This window comes from Rissa tridactyla, chromosome 4 (assembly GCF_028500815.1).
Source record: "Rissa tridactyla isolate bRisTri1 chromosome 4, bRisTri1.patW.cur.20221130, whole genome shotgun sequence".
NCBI classification, from domain to species: Eukaryota; Metazoa; Chordata; class Aves; order Charadriiformes; family Laridae; genus Rissa; species Rissa tridactyla.
The window spans coordinates 84,446,082-84,464,305 of NC_071469.1; the positions used below are offsets into that span (position 1 = coordinate 84,446,082).

Consider the following 18,224-nt stretch of genomic DNA (forward strand, 5'->3'; position numbering starts at 1 on the left):
ACGCTGCCCATAGAGCAGAGAGAACACTTACTGTGCTTTCACTGCCTAGGCAATTAGCTCTCTAAAGAACAGAGGGGTTTCGGTGTGTCTGTACTTAGTGGTGTTCTCAAAATGCTCTACTGATTTTAAATACATTTAAACTTTGTGTCCTCTGCTAAGCTATTAAAGAGTTTGCTGAAGGCTGCGCAGAAGGCAGTGGCAATGCCAAAAACCAGAATCAAGATCTCTTATCACCTAGCCTTTTTCTTAAATCACTCAACCATCCCTCCCTTTGTCCTTCACTTGCCTTCTGCAATGCCACCTTTTGATTCTCCTTCAACGTACTGATGTGTTTTGGTTAGAACTGCAAAAAATCATTAAAATAATGTTCACTGGATGTTTCAAAATTTTTTTCATTATTTCGACTCCTGCATTTGCATTATTAGTTTTCTAGAACTGCTACAGCAGTCCCTCAAAACAAAGGTTAGATGTCTCTGTAGGTAAATGTGGATAACCTGCATTCCTGAAACAGCTGTGGAGCCTTGAGTTAAAAAGAATCCAGAGAAGCTCTCATAAGTGGCAACCACCTACCCATGACATTCCTGCAAGAAAAGGAGCTTTGTGAGACTTCTGGCTTCCCTGGAGTTATAAAAGAACTGAAATAAGAGACTGTAAAAACCTATTAGTCCACCGTGGTCAGCCCAGTGCCAATGCAGGACTTCCCCCTTACATTTATGATTTAATATTGTTCGGCTAATTTCATGTGACCCAAGCAAGAGAGTTTCCATCCTTCTCTATGCCATGCTCATGTTTTCTTCTTATATTTTTTCCTTTTCCTGTCATTTGCCTTTCACCAGAGGGCAATGTTTTTGTTTCTTCAATACGTCTCCCAGCTCTTCATCTTGCCTATCAGCCTCTCCCAGCCTCAGGATGTACCAGAGCGGCTATGGGAAGACTTCTATGGGCTGCATACTGCCAACAATGCCTCCAGTTAACCAAGCAAGGACTGCTAAGGGTAGACAAAACCCCAACTCTTTCTCCATCCAGGGTTCTTGGTTTGCTCTGAGTCTGTCTCTTTGGCCTTACTTTTTAGGGTCTACTTGTATGGAGGCCTAATAAAAGAAGAAAAATCTCTTTAAATTAAAAATCACGTGGTACTGGGCAGAACCCTCTAAAAGAAGAAGTTTTAAAGGGGCTTCAAGAGAAATGAAAGGGAGAGGTGAAGCAAAACACAGAGGTGACTGGAAAGGAAATCACAAGGTTGATAATCCACAGTGTTCATGGAAAACAGAAAAACTGCAGCGGTAAGAAAGACTCTTGGAGGCCCGAGACAGATGCTGGAAGGACTGATACACATGAAAGTCCTGTACTAGTGATGTGAAAGAGGAGAAAATGGTGCAGCCTGTCCGTGACAAGAACAGGAGCAGGAACCTGGCTGATGAAGATGGCAGGTCACAGGATGCAACACCGAACACCTTGACTTTCAGCTCCATCTGTGGTACACAGCAGTCGTCTGCCCCCCTCCACGTTAAACAATGCTTCTCCGGCTGCAGTAGATACACCTGTGTTTGCCAGATTATGTTGTGATTTCTCCTTGTTTATGGTGACACAGCAAGAGGTATAATAGCTCCAAAAAGTGATTCAGAGCCTGTCAGAGCTAACCGTTTACTTGGAAAACTTCACTATTTAAGAAACACTGTAAAGTGTAATTTAACGCTCACGGGAGAATACGCCGAGGGTTTCCAGCACTGGAACGCGGGCGGGCGCAGCCTGAGCGCGCCGCGTACCTCCAGGGATCAACTCCGCCGCGCGAACACGCTTTGAAACGCCCGTACCGCTTTCTCAGTGCAAACATCAACGCGTTCTGAAGCACCCCGCAGTCAGGAAGCTTTTAAGGCCGCAGACCTTTCATTCCCCCTGGTGTCACCCCGCGGGGGCACCGACGGCGGTGGCCAGCGCCGGGGCAGGTGGCGAACCCGGGGCGGGGCGGGCCGGGGGCGGCGGGCGGTGTGGGGCGGGCGCTGCCCGGGTTCTCCCCGCCTTTTCCGCTGGGCGCAGGGGGCGGAGCAGCGGCGGCATCGCCGGTGGGAGCCCAGCCGGCCTGCCAGGAGCGAGCGGCGGGCTGCCCGCGCCACCGAGGGGCTGAGGGCGGCCCGGCGGTCCCGTCCCAGGCACAGGCCGGCCCGGGCGGTCCCTCCGCCGCCGCCTTCTCCTGCGCACCGCCCCGCGGCATGCTGCCCTCCCCGCGCCGCCCCGCCTGAGGCGGGACCGGGGCAGCCATGCCGCCGGCGCTCCGCTAGGTGAGCGCGGCGCGGCTCGGGCCGGAGCTCCGCGGCCGAAGCTCCTCCGCAGCCACCGGCGCCATGAGGAACGGCGATGACCTGGAGGGCTTCGACGGCGAGGCGTCCAGCACCTCCATGATCTCGGGGGCCAGCAGCCCCTACCAGCCCACCACCGAGCCCGTCAGCCAGCGCCGCGGGCTGGGCGGCCTCCGCTGCGACCTGGACTACCTGCGGGGCACCTTCGGCAGGATCAAGCTGGCAGAGGTGGTAGGTACCGCCGGCGGGGAGCGGCCCCGCGGGAGAGACCCACCCCCTTTCCCTCCCCAGCCCCCGGCGGGCTCCTTCCCCCGCGGCGGGGAGCGGGGAGGCCCGGCGGCGAGGTGCGTACCTGCGGGCGGGGCGCCTGGCGGCCGCCCAACCGTCCTCCATTTCAGGCGGCCGGGAGCGCCGTGTCACCCGGCGCCGAGGAGAGCGGTCACCGCCGCGGCGGTGGGGCTTCTGTCAGCCCCGGCCCGGCCCGTAGCTCCCCGACGGCGGGTTTCGGGTGTCCGGAGCTCAGGTGGTGTGCCCGGCCCGGCCTCCATTACGGCGGGATTTGTAGGGGCTGTGCCGCTTGACTTCGGTGAAAGATTTACCTCGGCGTGCGCGCCAGGTTCTGCCCGCGCCCGCGGAGCGCTGGGGCGTTAAAAAACCCCACCTCTGCGGGCCTTGTATAGGTTTAAAAAAAAAGAACGGCAGCTTCTGAGTACATAAAAATACTTCAGTTTAAGTATTAAATGTTCGTTCGGTTTGTTGGGCTTACCGCGGAGAGGCCTGGGAGAGCCGTGTGGCCGCGGCTGGAGACAGGCGCCGGGCCTGACCCGGGGAGGCCGTGAGGCGCCTAGCGGCGCGGGCAGCCGTGTGCCGGCCGTGGGGTGAAGTGTGCCTGTGTCCGGGCCCTGGGGGCAACCACCGTGTGTCCTGATCCTCTGTCCCTCGGGGAGAGCCACGCCATGGGGGCAACCACCGTGTGCCCAGCCGTGAGGTGAGGTGTGTGTCCTGGTCCTGTGTCCCTCGGGGAGAGCCACGCCATGGGGGGGGGGGGGGACACCATGGTTCCAGCTGTGAGGCGAGGCATGTGTCCTGGTCCGGTGTCCCTCTGTGAGAGCCAGACGCTGTTGGAAGCACCTGAGGTGTCCAGGTGAGGAGCTCAGGCCTGGGCTGTCCTTAGTGGGTGCCTGCACAGTATTTGCTTACGGGCCTGCCTGTAACAGGCTGAAGTTCTCTTAAGTGTGCAGAGTAAAAGAAAAGAAACCCAGAGAAAAACAAACCCCCAAACCCACTTTTTTCCATCCTGAAATAAAACGTGAGCTGTGTTTGTTCATGTACCTTGAACAGCTAAACAGTCCATGCAAGGCTTAGAGCACCATAGCAGCTAAATGTGTAGTAGCACCCTAAGTGTTCTGTTAGTTTTTCTGTTGATGATGCTGATGTTTGTCTTTGTGTGATCCACTTTCAAGGTCACTTTGGTACTAGTATTTTTTTAAATCAGTAAATGTGTTTTTCAGGATATTTTAAAATAAGTATTTATGAACATGGTGGTAAGCTTGAAATAAATTTTTAAGTACTTTCTTACTGGGTGTTACAGATTGTTTTCCCTCAAAATGGGTGAGTTCTTTGAGGACTGTGATGGCAGGAACACTTTAGCATTTCATATTTATACGACTTCAGCACTTAAAACCACTGCTGGTTAGTACAAGACAAAGCTTGCACATACAGGTTTCATGTAAAATACATCCAAAATAGCCTAGACTCAACAGTGACACAAGCTTATAGAGGACTGTGGTGATGAATCTATGATCACTTTTTATGAATACCCAGTAAAATCCAGGATTTGAAAGTGTGATTTGTTTTCTTCTCATCTTGGTCTAGGACAGAGTCTGTGGTCTGCAAGTGGTAGCAATGAGTGTGTTACCCGAGTAGTTTAATGAATAGTTGTATTTGCATTATGTGTTTTCAGGACTCAAGCCAAAGAATCTGTCATCACTGCGCAACATCTACCTGTCTTTGAGCTGTTAAAAACGGTCCGTGTGGTAGAAATCCTGGGGTGGTGCTTCCTAATACAGTGAAATAATCTGCCCTCGGGATTTTTGTTTCTCTTGCTACTGCCGATCCTTTCTGTAATACACTAGTAACTGTGGCAAGTCACGTTAAAAGCTTGTAATTAAATTGAGTGATTACTGATCATGAGTAAGTGAATTCTTTATTATGAAACTCTGGTTTGCTTGGAACAAGTTCCAAAGTTACATGGCGTGCACCTCTTAATTTTTGAAGTCTTGTAAAGAAAGATGGGGGGAAAACCACCCTGTGCTGGAGTTACAGGTACAGGAGTTTTCTTGTCTGTTGAACAAAGACGTCATTAATTCCAGTACATCGTTAGGAAGGTGTGTTTGTGCAGATTAGTATCTGCAGGGGAACTGAGCGATGTTTCGTGCCTTTTCAATAAGAGTGAGCTGAGATGCTGTGCATTGGCTCCTATGGAGTGTGTGAATTCGGTGGGTCAGAAGTTTACAAGAGATGAAATTAGCTAGTATAGGGTGGGAGCCTGTGTACCATCTTGACACGCTTAGTTTCTGCAGAATTGTACTCAAAAGAAGCTCTATCTAATTCATGGTAATGACTGGTAGAACAGACTAAATTTGCAAATCGATGGAAAACTGAGCAGTTTAGGAAAAGAAAGAGAAGAGAGAACACATTCCACTTAATTTGCTTATTTGCCAAGTGTAATTATTTTAATTATAATGTATAATAATACCTTTACAAAAATACTGTAGGAGCTAAAATGTATCAAGGTCCGTAGTGTAGGATTCTAGCTCTTAAAAACAGGAAACTCCCTTTATTGCACCCAAGAAAACTTGAAAAGAAAAAGACAAATATTAGTTAAGAAAAAAGGTCTCTAAATATAGTCTAGAAAAAGAATGCTACAGGAAAGATTACAGTGCATGTGCTTCATTTGGCATCAGGATTTGTCTTAAAATACATATATGATTGGCAGACAAAAGTATCAGCTCAAGACAAGCATTGCTGTTTGTTCTAATCTGCAGTTGAAGGACTTCCTGCAAATTAGTTCCTAGTGCTGTATATGAAAGATAACTGTTGGCCATTATGGCTTAAATGGCTCTTCTTCCAAATGCCGATTTTTTTTTTTTAATTATTATTATAAAAGCAAAAGGAACAGGGAATGGGGAGGAAAAAAAAAAACAAACCAAGTGACTGAAAATAGATGGTTGTAGGGCTCTCTTATTTTGTTGTAGATTTGTCTTTATTGATTTAAAATACTGTTACAGGAGTTGTTAGAAGATGGAAAGCAGTATGACATTTTAGGCATATGTAGTAATTTAAGTGCTGCTAGAGGGAAGAATAATTTTAATTCATATTTATTAATATTTCAAGAGAAAAATGCCCTAAAGTGTCCTCTAAAGGGGCACTGACATAATGGGTTATGATAATGATCCTTGTATAGCATTGTGCAGCTTGTTTCTGAGTCTTGTTTTGGCTTACTTTCCCTTGACTCCCAGAAAAGGCTGAATAGCATTGTGTTTCTTTGTTGATTTTAAATTGGTTATGCAAACTAAGAAACCTGTATTTTACTATTTAGGGCTTCTTATTAATATCCAAGGCGAAGTCGAACAGTTACGTAGTACATACGGCTGCCTGCTAATGGCCAGTAATATTCAATATGAAGAATAGCAAGGAAGTAATAAAAAGGACCCATGTGGAACAGCTTAGTGTTGAACCGATTTTCCTCTTTTTGAAAGTTTTATTGTTAGGTAGGTGAGCTTTTAGGAAAGTAGCTCTCTTGCCTGTCTCTTACTGCTCTGTTCAAATAGTTGTGTGTGTTTGGATCTGTGCGGAAACATCTGCTGTAGGTGGGGCTGGAGCTGTAAGCCACTCTCACAGAAGGAGCTCGAAGGAAGGTGGTGAGTGCTGGACCACGTCAGGAGAGGAGCGTTCAGGGTTATGGAGGGACTCAGACACCCGATGGGGTGTCCTCAGGCAGGCTGGAAGGGAAGTGAAATGTGGGGGAAGACTTAAAGTAGTACAAAGCTCTCGTGTTTGTTTCTGTGCCCTTTTTCCTTTTCCTTTTTCTTTTTTTTTTTTTTAAATGAGGGTTTGAACTTGAAATGGAAGTCAGGGAGAAGCCAGTACAGTTGTGTACTAACCAAAGAAATGTTTTTCCTGTAGGGAAGTTGAAATCTAGGTGGAAATTGTCTCAGCTGACTTTCCAGCATTTAGATGGAGCAGTACCTTGCCATACGGCAGATGAGAGAGATTAGATATCTCTCCTTGGAGACCAGAGCAGAAAAGCTCTTCAGAGTTTATTTTCATTGCTCTCTGGCATGGTTTAATGTTTCTCAAGCTTTTGGGAGCTTTAATACTTCCCATGGAGATTATCGTACAATAATCAAATAGATATCCCTGGAAAACTTTCCTGTGGACATCCTCAAATGGCTTGTTTCATTTCAGTAGTTCCTTCCTATTCCCTTGAATTTCTGAAGGAGAGTTGCTCCTTTTCTGAGCGTGCTTGCTGAAGAAAGGTGTTTACTTTGTGAGAAATCATTGCTGCCATCCAAAAGAGGTGGGCTGGTTAGCAGGTACCACCTCTTTGCTGGAAATCGTTTCACTTTAGATGAGATTGCCTGCTCCCCCCCCCCCCGCTTTATTTTTCTCTTTAGCTTTTCTAAATGCATTATTATTTTTTCTTGATGGTAATAATTCTGCACCTTCAAGGATCTTACTACCATGGTGACTGCCTGTTGTCTGCTACTTAGTTTCTTTGAGAACTGTAGCTCTGGGTAGGCTGCTCACCAGGCGACCAGGTGAGTTGTGAGGAAACCAGGCAGGACCCTGTTGGGAGCCTCGTTGGTTCTCACCTGGATCCTGCCAGGTTTTCACAGGTTTAAAGTAACAATATATTACCTTTAACAGCTGTGGAAGTTGATGTGAAAAGTTGTGCCTGGCCAGTGCTTGTGATGTTGCCAGTGGTTGGGAATGGTTTAGCTGGAGCGGTAAGATCAGAGCAACCTTCTGATGGAAGTAGCAAGTGTCAGAAGACCTTTATCACATGCTAGTTTAAAAGAGGATGGCATTTGAGGTGGTTAGTGATGGCCTTTGTGGCTCGGACAGCCCTAGACTTTCTTTTCCTCATCTGTCTGTTCCAAATGCTACAAAAATCCATCAGAGACTCCTTTTAAAGAAGATAATACTTCTGCTTGGGAGGTCTCTGAGCTACGAGTTGCTGATGAGTGCACTGGGAAGTATCGCTGCATGCTTGCTCTTGTCTTGTTCTCTATAGCATGTGCTGTGGCCTATGAGTGGAGGCAAGATTTTGAGCTAAATGAAATCTGGTGGGAATAGCAGTTCATATGTTCACAATTTTCAGAATAAAAAGTTCCATCTTCATTGGTGGGGAGTAGCTGAACATTGGAAAAAGTTGTTTTGTGGCTTACTGTCATTATACATTTCCAGATCCAGAAATTGGTTAAGGCCAGGACTACAGTAAAATTCTTTGCTATCAGGATCTGTTGCGATGAACAAAACAAAATTCAAAAAGCCTGTAATACATGCCAACATGAGTAATAAGACTGTTGTGAATTTTCATTGTTAATTAACTAAAAAATTGGAGTAAAACATTTATCTTTCAAGGAGGGAGCTAATTGCTAACTATTAGAATCTGTTAGAGAAATATTGAGGTGTTCAGTAATCTAATATTTAATTATCACTGCTGCCTTATGCCTTCAGCTCAGCTTCTTGTTCTGATGGCTTCTGGAGGGGAGGAGTAGATGGAGTCCCCAGCCTTCTGCCCCAGTCCTGTGTGCCGCATCTTACAGTGTGTCTAACTTTTCCCTGCTCCTTTGCTCCCTGGATCTCTCTGCAGTACTGTGTCGCAGCCTGATTCCTTATCTCTTCTTTTTATGGGTGGTTAGAGCGGGGAGCTGGGTGCTTTGCAGGCAGTTCTCATTCTGAACATCGCAGAAGTTACCAGTTAGACACTGAATGCAATGTGAGTAAAATGAGATTTCTTTCACATTAGTTATTATGAAGTTTGGTTTTATGTAAACAGGTTGTTAACTAAGCTGCAGACAATTAGACATACCTGACAGAGGTCAGTAGATGACATTCTCTGTCATATTTATTGCATGGTAAGGTCACTCTGTGGTGGTCAGGTCTCGGTGAGAAGCGCAGCACTGCAGGAGACATCTGAGCCTCCTAAGGCAGCTGCGGTGTCACAGGCAGCCCTGTACCTAACCGTGCTCTCCATAAGTGATAGTTTCACTTTAATGTTAGCTTTTGTTCATTTGTTCTGCACTTCGGAAGTATAGAAGCCTTCATCATTTCTGGTGTGAACTTAATCCTGGCAAATTTGTAGCCATTTGTTCTTGTGTTAACATTGCCACCTTCCGTAATGGCTCCTTGGTGCACTTGGGAACAGCTCTCCGTGCTCAGCTTCATCTTGCTGCACAAAGCAGGGCAGAGTTGTTTTGGACCTGGGCTCTCTGGTCTTGGGACTGCCTGAGAGCCCTTCCTCACGCCACCACGACTGGGGTAATGGTTTCTCAGTAGGCACGACCTGAGCAGTAGGTAACCTTACCAGTGCCTATCACATGGCACTCTGCAAGCCTTCGGTGGAGATGCCTCTCCTGTTACGTCCTGGGATTGCATTGGTAATTTATATTCATTCTGTGGTTAACTGCATCTTCCTTCTTTTATAATTTCCAAATAATAAATGTGCGTTTATGTAAGAAATCGCTGTGATTTTGCGTGTTGTATATTGAGCTTTGATTCTCAGTGGTATTTGTAGCTGCTTGTTCAGAAGATGTTAAGTAGGACAGTGGATACTGGTGATCTTTGGCATTTGGACGACGACTGTTACATTATCATATTAAAAGGATCAAATTTGTAGTACACAAATATGCTTAGAAATCCTCTTTAGGTTAAACCATGTCTCTTCAATGTCTCTTTGGAAAGATTTCTTTTTAAAGGTCCACATTGCTGTGCGATGGTATTTTTATACTGACATTTATCATAGGAGGAAGAATGATGAGATAACTCTGTTTAGCTTTGCTTTTTATTGTTTCTGCATGCAACTAAAGAAAAGACTGGTTGCCTTACCACAGAAAAGTTGATGGGTTTTGGTCTCTTCCTTGGTGTCTCTCCAGGGCTAGGGGCTGGTGTCCTACTGTCAGTAAACTCCAAATTCCTCTTATAAATTTCCCTCTAAGATGGTGGATAGCTTTAAATTCTGCTTTCAGAAGAAATTTCTATAATCTCTGCCATAAGTATGCTCTATTTTTTTTTCCCTCCCATTATGAACCAATGTAATAGTAGTAGATACACTATAGTAATTGTAGATGCTACAGTAGGAAATGTAGTTCTAATGAGATTATTATTTGGAAACCTGCCTTTTCTTTTAATCTTTCTGATAATGTCTTTTGTTGATGAGCCTCCCTAGTGATTTAATTATCTTGAGATAAGAAGACAAGGAGAAGGACTAGAAATTTAAGAGGTGATGTTTTTCTTGTAACATAACCAGTATAGGAGGAATCTCTTATTTCTGATATGAGTTAATGCATCACTTTAGCAAATCTACTTGCATTCTTTTTGATAGTAGTTATCCTGTGCTCAGAATTGCATTTTGGAAATACCTGCCTTGCTTCTAGACCTCAACAAATAATTTTGTACTGAAATTTTGTATACAAAGAGGACTAGGTGCACAATGAATAGACACTTTAACAGTGGATCAACTGCTTTTACTCCGTAGTGGTAGTAGTTGCTACTTCTGAATTAGAGCTGGACTAAAAAAAATACATCCTGGCGGGTTGTGTTTGTTTTTTTTTTTTTTTTCAAATGAGATGACTTGTGTAGTCCGTTGCTTTCAAAACATGGAAGTAATATGTAGTTTTCTCTGGAATTTGTACCATCAACTCTTCAGAATATGGAAGGAGGAAGGCAAAAGCTGGATAATACCAACCTGATGTAGAATAAGTGGAAGAATGTGAGTAGGGGACAGATGGGTCAAAACCATGACTGACTATGGGCAGGCAGCTCTTGGAGATGGTGTAGCACCTGCCCGCGCTGAGAAGCTCATGCAGTACACAACAGCATGAATCAAGTCATGAAGTCTTTACAATGATGGGTCTTAAGCGGTGTTTTATTTAGTAGATGTCCAGGATGAAATCTGTACTCACGCTGCAGTATGTTCCCAGAACTGCATAGTGCCTGAAATGTGGTTTCAGGTAAGCCAAGTAATTCTTAATGTTTTTATCTCACTGTGTGCAAATTAGACTGGGAACTAGAACTCTTGAGTATCACACTTCTGACTGTTGTATTTAATGAATTGTAATTAAGGCTCTGGTATTTAATGCCTTAGCTTGTAGAAGAATATGATGCATTTTTACCCAAACAAGTATCTTCAGCACTGTCTGTAGTTAAACTTTTTTTAGTATGTAACTTGATACTCGGGTGTTGATGCTTGAATAATGTCTTGTTCAAGATGCTTCTTTCAATTTTCTCTAGCTTGTATGTAGGTTCACAAAGTGTTCAGCTTGCAAGTGAGCTGAAATTGTTCCTGGAGTTCCCTTCACTACAGCACAGCTTAAAAGCACAGCAACCATGTGCCTGGTATGTAGAAATCTGTCCTGTGCTTAGATCTGGAGTTGCATATGGTGGTACTTCTGCTGTAACTTTCACTTAAGCTAAACATTGTTATTTTCGAATGCTGTAAATCTGCCAGTGATACAGCACTATTCATAATAGTTCTGGCAATTTTTTGCAAAATTATTTTACGAATCAACTACACGTGTTTCCATATTAGTAATTTTGTACATTTTAAACTGAAATATTCATGCAAGAAAGCAACAAGCACAGCCATGAATATTATGAAATACTTCACTTCTACAAGTCTTTAATAATCTTCAGTAACTTAAATTATTTTTATGCTAGGAACTGATACTGCCACTTGAATGTTGTGAATAAATTAATTAGTTGTTTGAGCATGTACTCTTCTAAAAGAAACTAATTGTTGCATTTAATGCTTAGAAACTTTTTATCTAATGTAGGTGAAACCTTTTATTAAACATTGGGATCTTTTAATTTTATATGATGATTTTTTTATGATTATCACGTAGTAACATTTGTAAAGTATTGTGGAAAAAGGGCTCTTGCAGAACTATAGGATAGCGTTCGAAGTCTTTGGGATGTTTGCTAAGTTTAGTTCCTGGTGGCAGGACAGTAAGAATGGTGACCAAGAAGACAAAGGCATTTGTTGCCAGAGTCTCAGGGCTTATGTGTTGTTAACAACATTTTATAGTCCTGTGTTTGCAGTGTGCTAAGTTCGTTTGCAGTCTTTGGGCAGATCTGTTCTTGCGTTATAAAATCGGGAGTAGGTGGATCTGCAGTTATGCAATGAAAGTTTGTGGGCTTTTTTCTATTTTGGATGAGTTACTACTGTATAATGCTTCTGAGACAGTCTAAACAGCAAGACAGGCTTGAAGGTTTCATGCATTCCCCAGTACAGCTGGCAGCGCTCTTTAATGTTCTGGCCTACATCTATTTTTTTAATGTTCTGTTTTACCAGTATGTCTAGACTCTTTTTGCCTTTTAAGGCATGGCATCTACGGGGGCCTTCAGATTGCAATCTTGGGAACGTTGGGATTGCGAGGACAATTTACACCATTTCCTTTAAACAAAAACAACCCCAAAAAATTTTCATGGATTCCTTAGGACTGCTTTAAGTTCTTGACTGTCTTCTCATTAAAATTCCTTTCTTGTTTTAGTATTTGTGGGATGTTTGATGTTTACTCATAATTGGGATTAAATGAGGCTTTAAAGGATACAGACCGATTCTGATAGTGTTAAAATAGAACTTTCACTTTTTAAAGTAGCCTAACAGACTAGTTAAACAGGAGGCTGCGCAGATCAAATGCTTGACAAATTTTACAAGTACACCTTTACTTCTTAAAACCAACCATTTTTTCCTACTGTTTGTTACAGATTTACAGTACTGTGTTTTAATATTGTTGTGACAGCCAGGTTTCGAGTGCAGGTTGCCCTATGACCGTGAATGGGGACACAAACCCAGGTCAAAAGTGTTGATTTTTCTTTTTTTTTTAAGAGCTAAATAGAGAATTCTCATAAGTGAAGCAATAGCCAATTTTCTTTTACTTTATTTAAAAATCATACCAACAGAGTCTCAGTAACTTGCTGTGTCCCAGCAGAAAGCATGTGTGTGTACATACCATACAGAACATGTGGGTGCAGGCTGGAGACAAAAATAGGGTAACTGTATTTATCCATTTTGTTTAAATAGCAAAGATATGATAAGTTATGAGTTCTTACAGCTTGACTTGATAGAAAATACTAGGAAATGGACTGAAGAGGATACTGTACCCTTGCTGGAAGACTGGGGATAGGAAGTTGGACAATGTACTCAGAGGTACCTCTGCTGGACCTGCTCTCTTGAGCATCCTGCACAGTTGTTATTAACACACTAATAAACGCTGATACAACACTAGTGACTTTTAGTGACACTATTAAATTAGTCTTTAAAACAAGAATTACCAATGCTTTTTTAAGGAGGCTAAGTTGTATCTTTCCCTGCCTTGGTGACTGAAGGTGAGGGTTACTAAACTTTCTTGAACTCAGCTGTTAAGCTACACGGTTTTCTCCCCATTTTATTTCCTGTAGTCATTTTTACTCTGTGTTACTATCGTAGTAAAGCTGTCAGGAGTATAACTAGCAGTAAGTGGGACTAATGAAAAATATTTTATTCTCCCACCCTTCTGCCCCCACTATGTGCAGCTGTCAGCGGCTGAGGAAGATGCAGAGGGCTCCATGTATATAAAATTACATTTAGTGCAGCACTGAAGAAATGTGAGATATTTTTCTGACATAATTTTACCTAGCATGTGCAGGAACATGGTATGCAAATGCAAGTCAAATTGTGATAAAATCAGACTTGGAGAAACTTAGTTGAGTAGTTTTACTGTTTAAGAATTTCCGATTTTCTGTTCTGTGTGTGATTTAATTATGGTTTTTACCAGCACTCCGGAGCGCTGTTGTGAAGTCCAGTGTGAAGGTATTGCAGTGGTTGGTCTGCCAGAACTGCCTTTGCCCTGTGGCTGTGCCAAGGGTTGCCGAGGGGGATTTTTCTTCCTGACCTGTGTGGTTTACAGCTCCCCCGAGGAACCTGCTGACCCTCGCACCAGGCAGTATCGATAGAGAGACTCGCTTGTGATGTTTGGAAATTAGAGAGATGGCTATAAAAAGCTGTACTTGCACATGTCTGTCAAAATGAGTATGAGGCAATGAATGGGAAAATTAAGCTTCAAATATCAGGAAATAATGAAAAGGGGGGGGGACCCTACCTCATATAACTTACTATTTATGTCTACTCACTAAAGCCATCGGCACAATTCAGTGTACTATAGATACAGATTCCATTTATGAGTTGTTCATTTCACTGGATTGCATAAGAATTAAGTGATTAATACAGCATATAAATGGGAAAGTTAGAAATGTAAAACACGGTATGTTGGGGTTTTGTTTGTTATTGTCTTGCAGGACCTGTTGCTCATGAAAATATTTTGAATTATGAGACAGATGAATTGGTTCTGGGGACTGGAGGCACAGGTTCTGGTGGAAAGAAATCAGTGGGAGAAACTGTTTGTGTTTTGCATGTTTTGTTTGCCTTTGTTTAAAGCATGGCTCTTGGTATGATCTCCAAGTGAATGTTCCTATAGGATGGGGTTGCTGCAAAACTGTTGATGGGCTTTTGTTTATGGGTTAGGTGGCATGGTACGTTCCTTTTTCTGTAAGAAAATGTAATGTGCCTAAAACAAATACCTCCTCGCCACGTGGCTTGGCTTCAGATTCTGGTCAGTGGTTCTTTTGGTCACCTGCTTGGTTGGATAAAAGCTGAAATACACCTAAATCAGAGTGGTTTCTTTGTTTGTTGGTTTTTTGGTTTGTTTGTTTTGTTAGGAAGATGGTTGTGTTTCGTTTGGGTGCAAGTAAATAAGACAAACTTGGTGTCAGGTCTGCAAAGGCAGGTGGAGTGGGGATGAGCAACTCTTTACAGGTGCCAACGTAACAGCGGGTGAGACAACGACGGGGCTTGAGCGCAGGGCCATGAGGTGCCTCCTCTTTGAGTTTAACGTGAAGCACATTCAATTAGTACTTTGAATGCTAAAATGGATTTACTTCAGGGACAATAGAAATGTAACATGAAAAAATCTTAAATTATTTAGCAGTAACAGAAAGAACTATGTTTTTTTCTTTAAAAAACAAAACCAACACCAAAACATAAAATATTTCCATATTGTAAAGTACCATTTGGTTTTGGACTTGGTTTTGCATTTATCTAGCAGATAAGAGTGTTTGTTGAATAGGTGTGTCCAAGTGATAAGCAAAACACTGTATTAATGCATAGTTAGTGGTAAATAAATTCCTGCTTCATGTCTGCAGCTTTTTTCACTCTAGATTCTATGAGTAATTTCACTTTTAAAACTTGACGCATTTCTATTTTAGCCAGTTGAGAATCTCTTCTGTTCACCATAGTCCAGTTAATTATTTTATTTTTTTTAGAATAAATGTTAGTTCGGATATACTTAATGTTTCAAAACAACTAACGTTCTATTGTTAACTTTGAGTGTCGTTCTTAAATATGACCCTTTCTCATACTATGCCATCAAAATCTTTCTGGCCTCAGAAATGTGTTCTGTATTTAGAATTGGTCTTTTGCCTAAGTTGAGAAAGGGAAGTCAGCAGTAGCTGAATCTTTCAAGGATTATAGAAAACTGCTGGAGGTGGCAAACAATCAGCTGATTTAATAAAGATTCCACAGTATTTAATGTGTTGAAGTCTTGCCATGTTGTATCCAAAAGTGACATAAGAAATAATGAAAACTTAAGGATGGCAGCCTCATGTAAAACCCTAAAGGTGCAATGAAGATCTGAAATCTAAATATTCTGCTATTATTTCTGTCATCACCACCAAAATCAAATCCGAGTCGAATTCGGAGGTCTGGTTGAGTTTCTCTGGATTTGTTCAGTGTTGTAGTTTGTGCCATAAGAGCGCCATTTAGTTTATCCAGGGTGCTGAATCACTGGTGCTTCTTAAGCTTCCCTCTCCGGTAAGCGTCAGTTTCCTAAGTTTTCTATCTCGTAAGAGAAGTTCAATAGTCATTTGTGATTTAAGGCTCCTTGCAGTCCCATTACCAGAGTTAATAACACATTTCTTCTAGTCTTAAGGAACTGAAGTCCTAGACTAGGAACAGGCGGGAAATCAGTCATTCTTCTGCTTAGGGTAAAAGATGGTTTCCTGCTGGAGAAGCAGGACTGCGTTTAAGCCATATGATCCCAAATATTCATATCTGTGCCAGCTGTTTTAGATGTGGGAAGTGCATGTGCTTTGCAAGGAATGAGACCCACTTGGTTTCATACATTAAGTTGGGACTGCTGGGCCAAGTAAATGAGAACAATAAATCTCCATTTTAATTCAAGAAAGTTTAATGTCTTCAGATACTTTAAGTGGTGTAAAAGCAATTTATTTCTTCTCTATTTTGTGCATATGTATTGTGCTGTACCATTAATTTAAACAGTCTGGATGTAAAAATGTCCTGGTAGTGTGACATTCTTACTAAAATTCTGTGGGTATTTTTCAGGCAGAAAAAATGCTGACCATTTTGTGGTTTTTTGGAAATCATGCGTAATTATGTCATTTAACCACACAATAAGGCTTTCTGTGGTATGGTTTTAGATAAACAGGAAAACTCATTTTTTACTTTGTTTTCATTGCAGAGATGTCTTTTTTTATTTTTAGTGCAAAGTTGTTTGATTATTTTCTTCAAAAATAAAACACAACGTGTTCTGACAGGAAAAATATACCATTAGCAACCTCCTAAAAGCTCTCTTTCAGCATCAGTGCCTGTCGTAGCACATTTTCTCCATTTTGGGAAAATACAGTGTGTTATGTCTGACGTGCCCATGTTGCCAAGAAAGTGATGTAAATACAAGCCATTTGCATAGCCCTAAGGCAGATGATTTCTTCATTAAGGGCTCTTCTCCAGGGGAATTTACAGGAAAGTTGAGATGAATACAAAAATGGTAGGAGGCTAATGTGGCTAAATTAAAGGATATTGGATCCCAGTATAGAGGCTTTCTTTTAGGAATTAAATGGTCCAAAATTGTGGTCGCTTCATCCTTTCCAGTGAGGGGCTGCATGGCTCTGAATAGAGCCTTTATGTGTGTGTGGGGGGGGGTCCGGTGTCTTTTGACAGAAGTATGATAGCCTTGTGCTGTACATCAGCTATCTGAGCAGTCCTGAGTGTCCCACACAAGAACAATGGATAACAATTTGCCAGCTTATTTGAGGCAAAAAGCACAAAAAAATAATTATTGGGAAATACATCTCATACTCAGTCTTGCTCTTGGAGATTTTCTCCTTCTGCCTTTGTGTTATGTGTTGGTGGGAGATGAAGGATGGAGGGCAGGGGGAGGCTTGCTCTGTTGCAGAGGTAGACCTGTCTCGCACACATTTGCCACAAGCCTGGGCAGACCCAGACCTTCTCTCTCTGAAGCTCATTCTTGATCCTGCTTTGTTGAACAGACTCTCGCATCTCCCTTCTTCAAGAAAAAGGTGGTATTGCAGGTAGCCTAGGGATGCCTCCGCACGGGCCTGAGCATCCAGTAGAGCACGCAGATGTTTCCATGGTGACTTACATAGCGAGTCGCATCTCAACGCAATATCTACTGTATGTATTTCAAGACAAGTGGAAGTAGAAGGGAAACCAAAAGCAACTGTTAAAAAAGAGTTATACAAATGTTAGAGCATTGGAGGAATTAGGTTGGAATAGAAAACTCCCTGAAGTGCTCAGTGCAGAGAGAAACAGCTGAAAAGGTTTGTTTCATCCATCAGAGGAAACTTTCTCAATTGACTGTGCCCGAGAAAGCTGTAGCTGTGTCATTTGTGGGAGACAGTAGTAGTTTGTGTAAGAGGATATCTCCAACCACACTCAACTTCTCATTTTTCCTCACTAAACCAACCTTGAAACTCCTGCTTGTGGAAAAACCCCTTGTCAACACTCTTCACCCTGAACTATGAGAAGAGGTGTGAAGTGAAAGTAAGGGTCACCTCCAGCAGTGGACAAATGGCTGAGACCTGTGCTTGGATACAGTGCTGGAGTGTGGGGTTGGTTTGCGGTTTTTTTTGGTTGTGGTTTTTTTTTTTTCCTAGCCAGTCCTGTAACTGCAGTTGTGGGAGGCAGAGGCAGGCCTAGGTAGATCCTGTCTCCTGGTTTTCCGAGATGGTGTTGGTGACTTGTATTACAAATGAAGAGCAAAGCTTTAGCAGCTGGAAGCACGGGTTTTTCTCCGCTGCAGCTTTGTGCTGCAGTCCCTCACCTGGGGCAGCAAGTCCCTGCGTCCTCAGATCGTGTCTGGATGGAGCATGGGCTTCCTGGTGGGGTGGGAGGCTCTTTGTCCTTCCTTCCTCCCGCTTCCCAAGAGAGCATGTGTATAGCTAACACATTAAGGCAAGGCAGCAGTTTTATCTTGGATGTGTTTAGTAGCAGAGGGGAGGAGTGTAGGAAGCTCTGGAGAAGGGACTGTTGAGGTCTTTGAGCCTTGGTAGGCTGTGAGCTGCATGTAGATTAGCTGGAGCAGTAGGCGGTGATGGTGCTAGGCAAGCAATGGAGATAAACGTAGGTTAGAAAAGATACTTTCATTGTAGTTACAGAGCTCTGTGAGAGAACGGGAGAAAATGATTAGTACTAAACCTGCACTGAAGTCTCTCAGAAAATACGCTGGGGTGGCTGAGACCCAGACTGACCCCTGATCTGGCTGCAGCTGGTGGTGGGATGCTCAGGGGTCATGCTTAGGATCACTTCACTTGGTGCTATGGCCGTGTCAACCAGCTCATATTGGG

At 43.2% G+C, this 18,224-nt stretch overlaps 1 protein-coding gene across 1 annotated transcript in view; it reads left to right on the forward strand.

Annotated features, from left to right (window-relative positions):
• Positions 1 to 2,050: 2,050 nt before the first annotated feature.
• Positions 2,051 to 18,224, forward strand: part of CMTM4 (CKLF like MARVEL transmembrane domain containing 4) — a 39,297-nt gene continuing 23,123 nt past the window's right edge. The window contains exon 1 of the mRNA XM_054199397.1: positions 2,051 to 2,528. Within this exon, the coding sequence (XP_054055372.1) occupies positions 2,343 to 2,528 (186 nt within the window). The 5' untranslated portion in view covers positions 2,051 to 2,342. The remainder of the gene's footprint in view (positions 2,529 to 18,224) is intronic.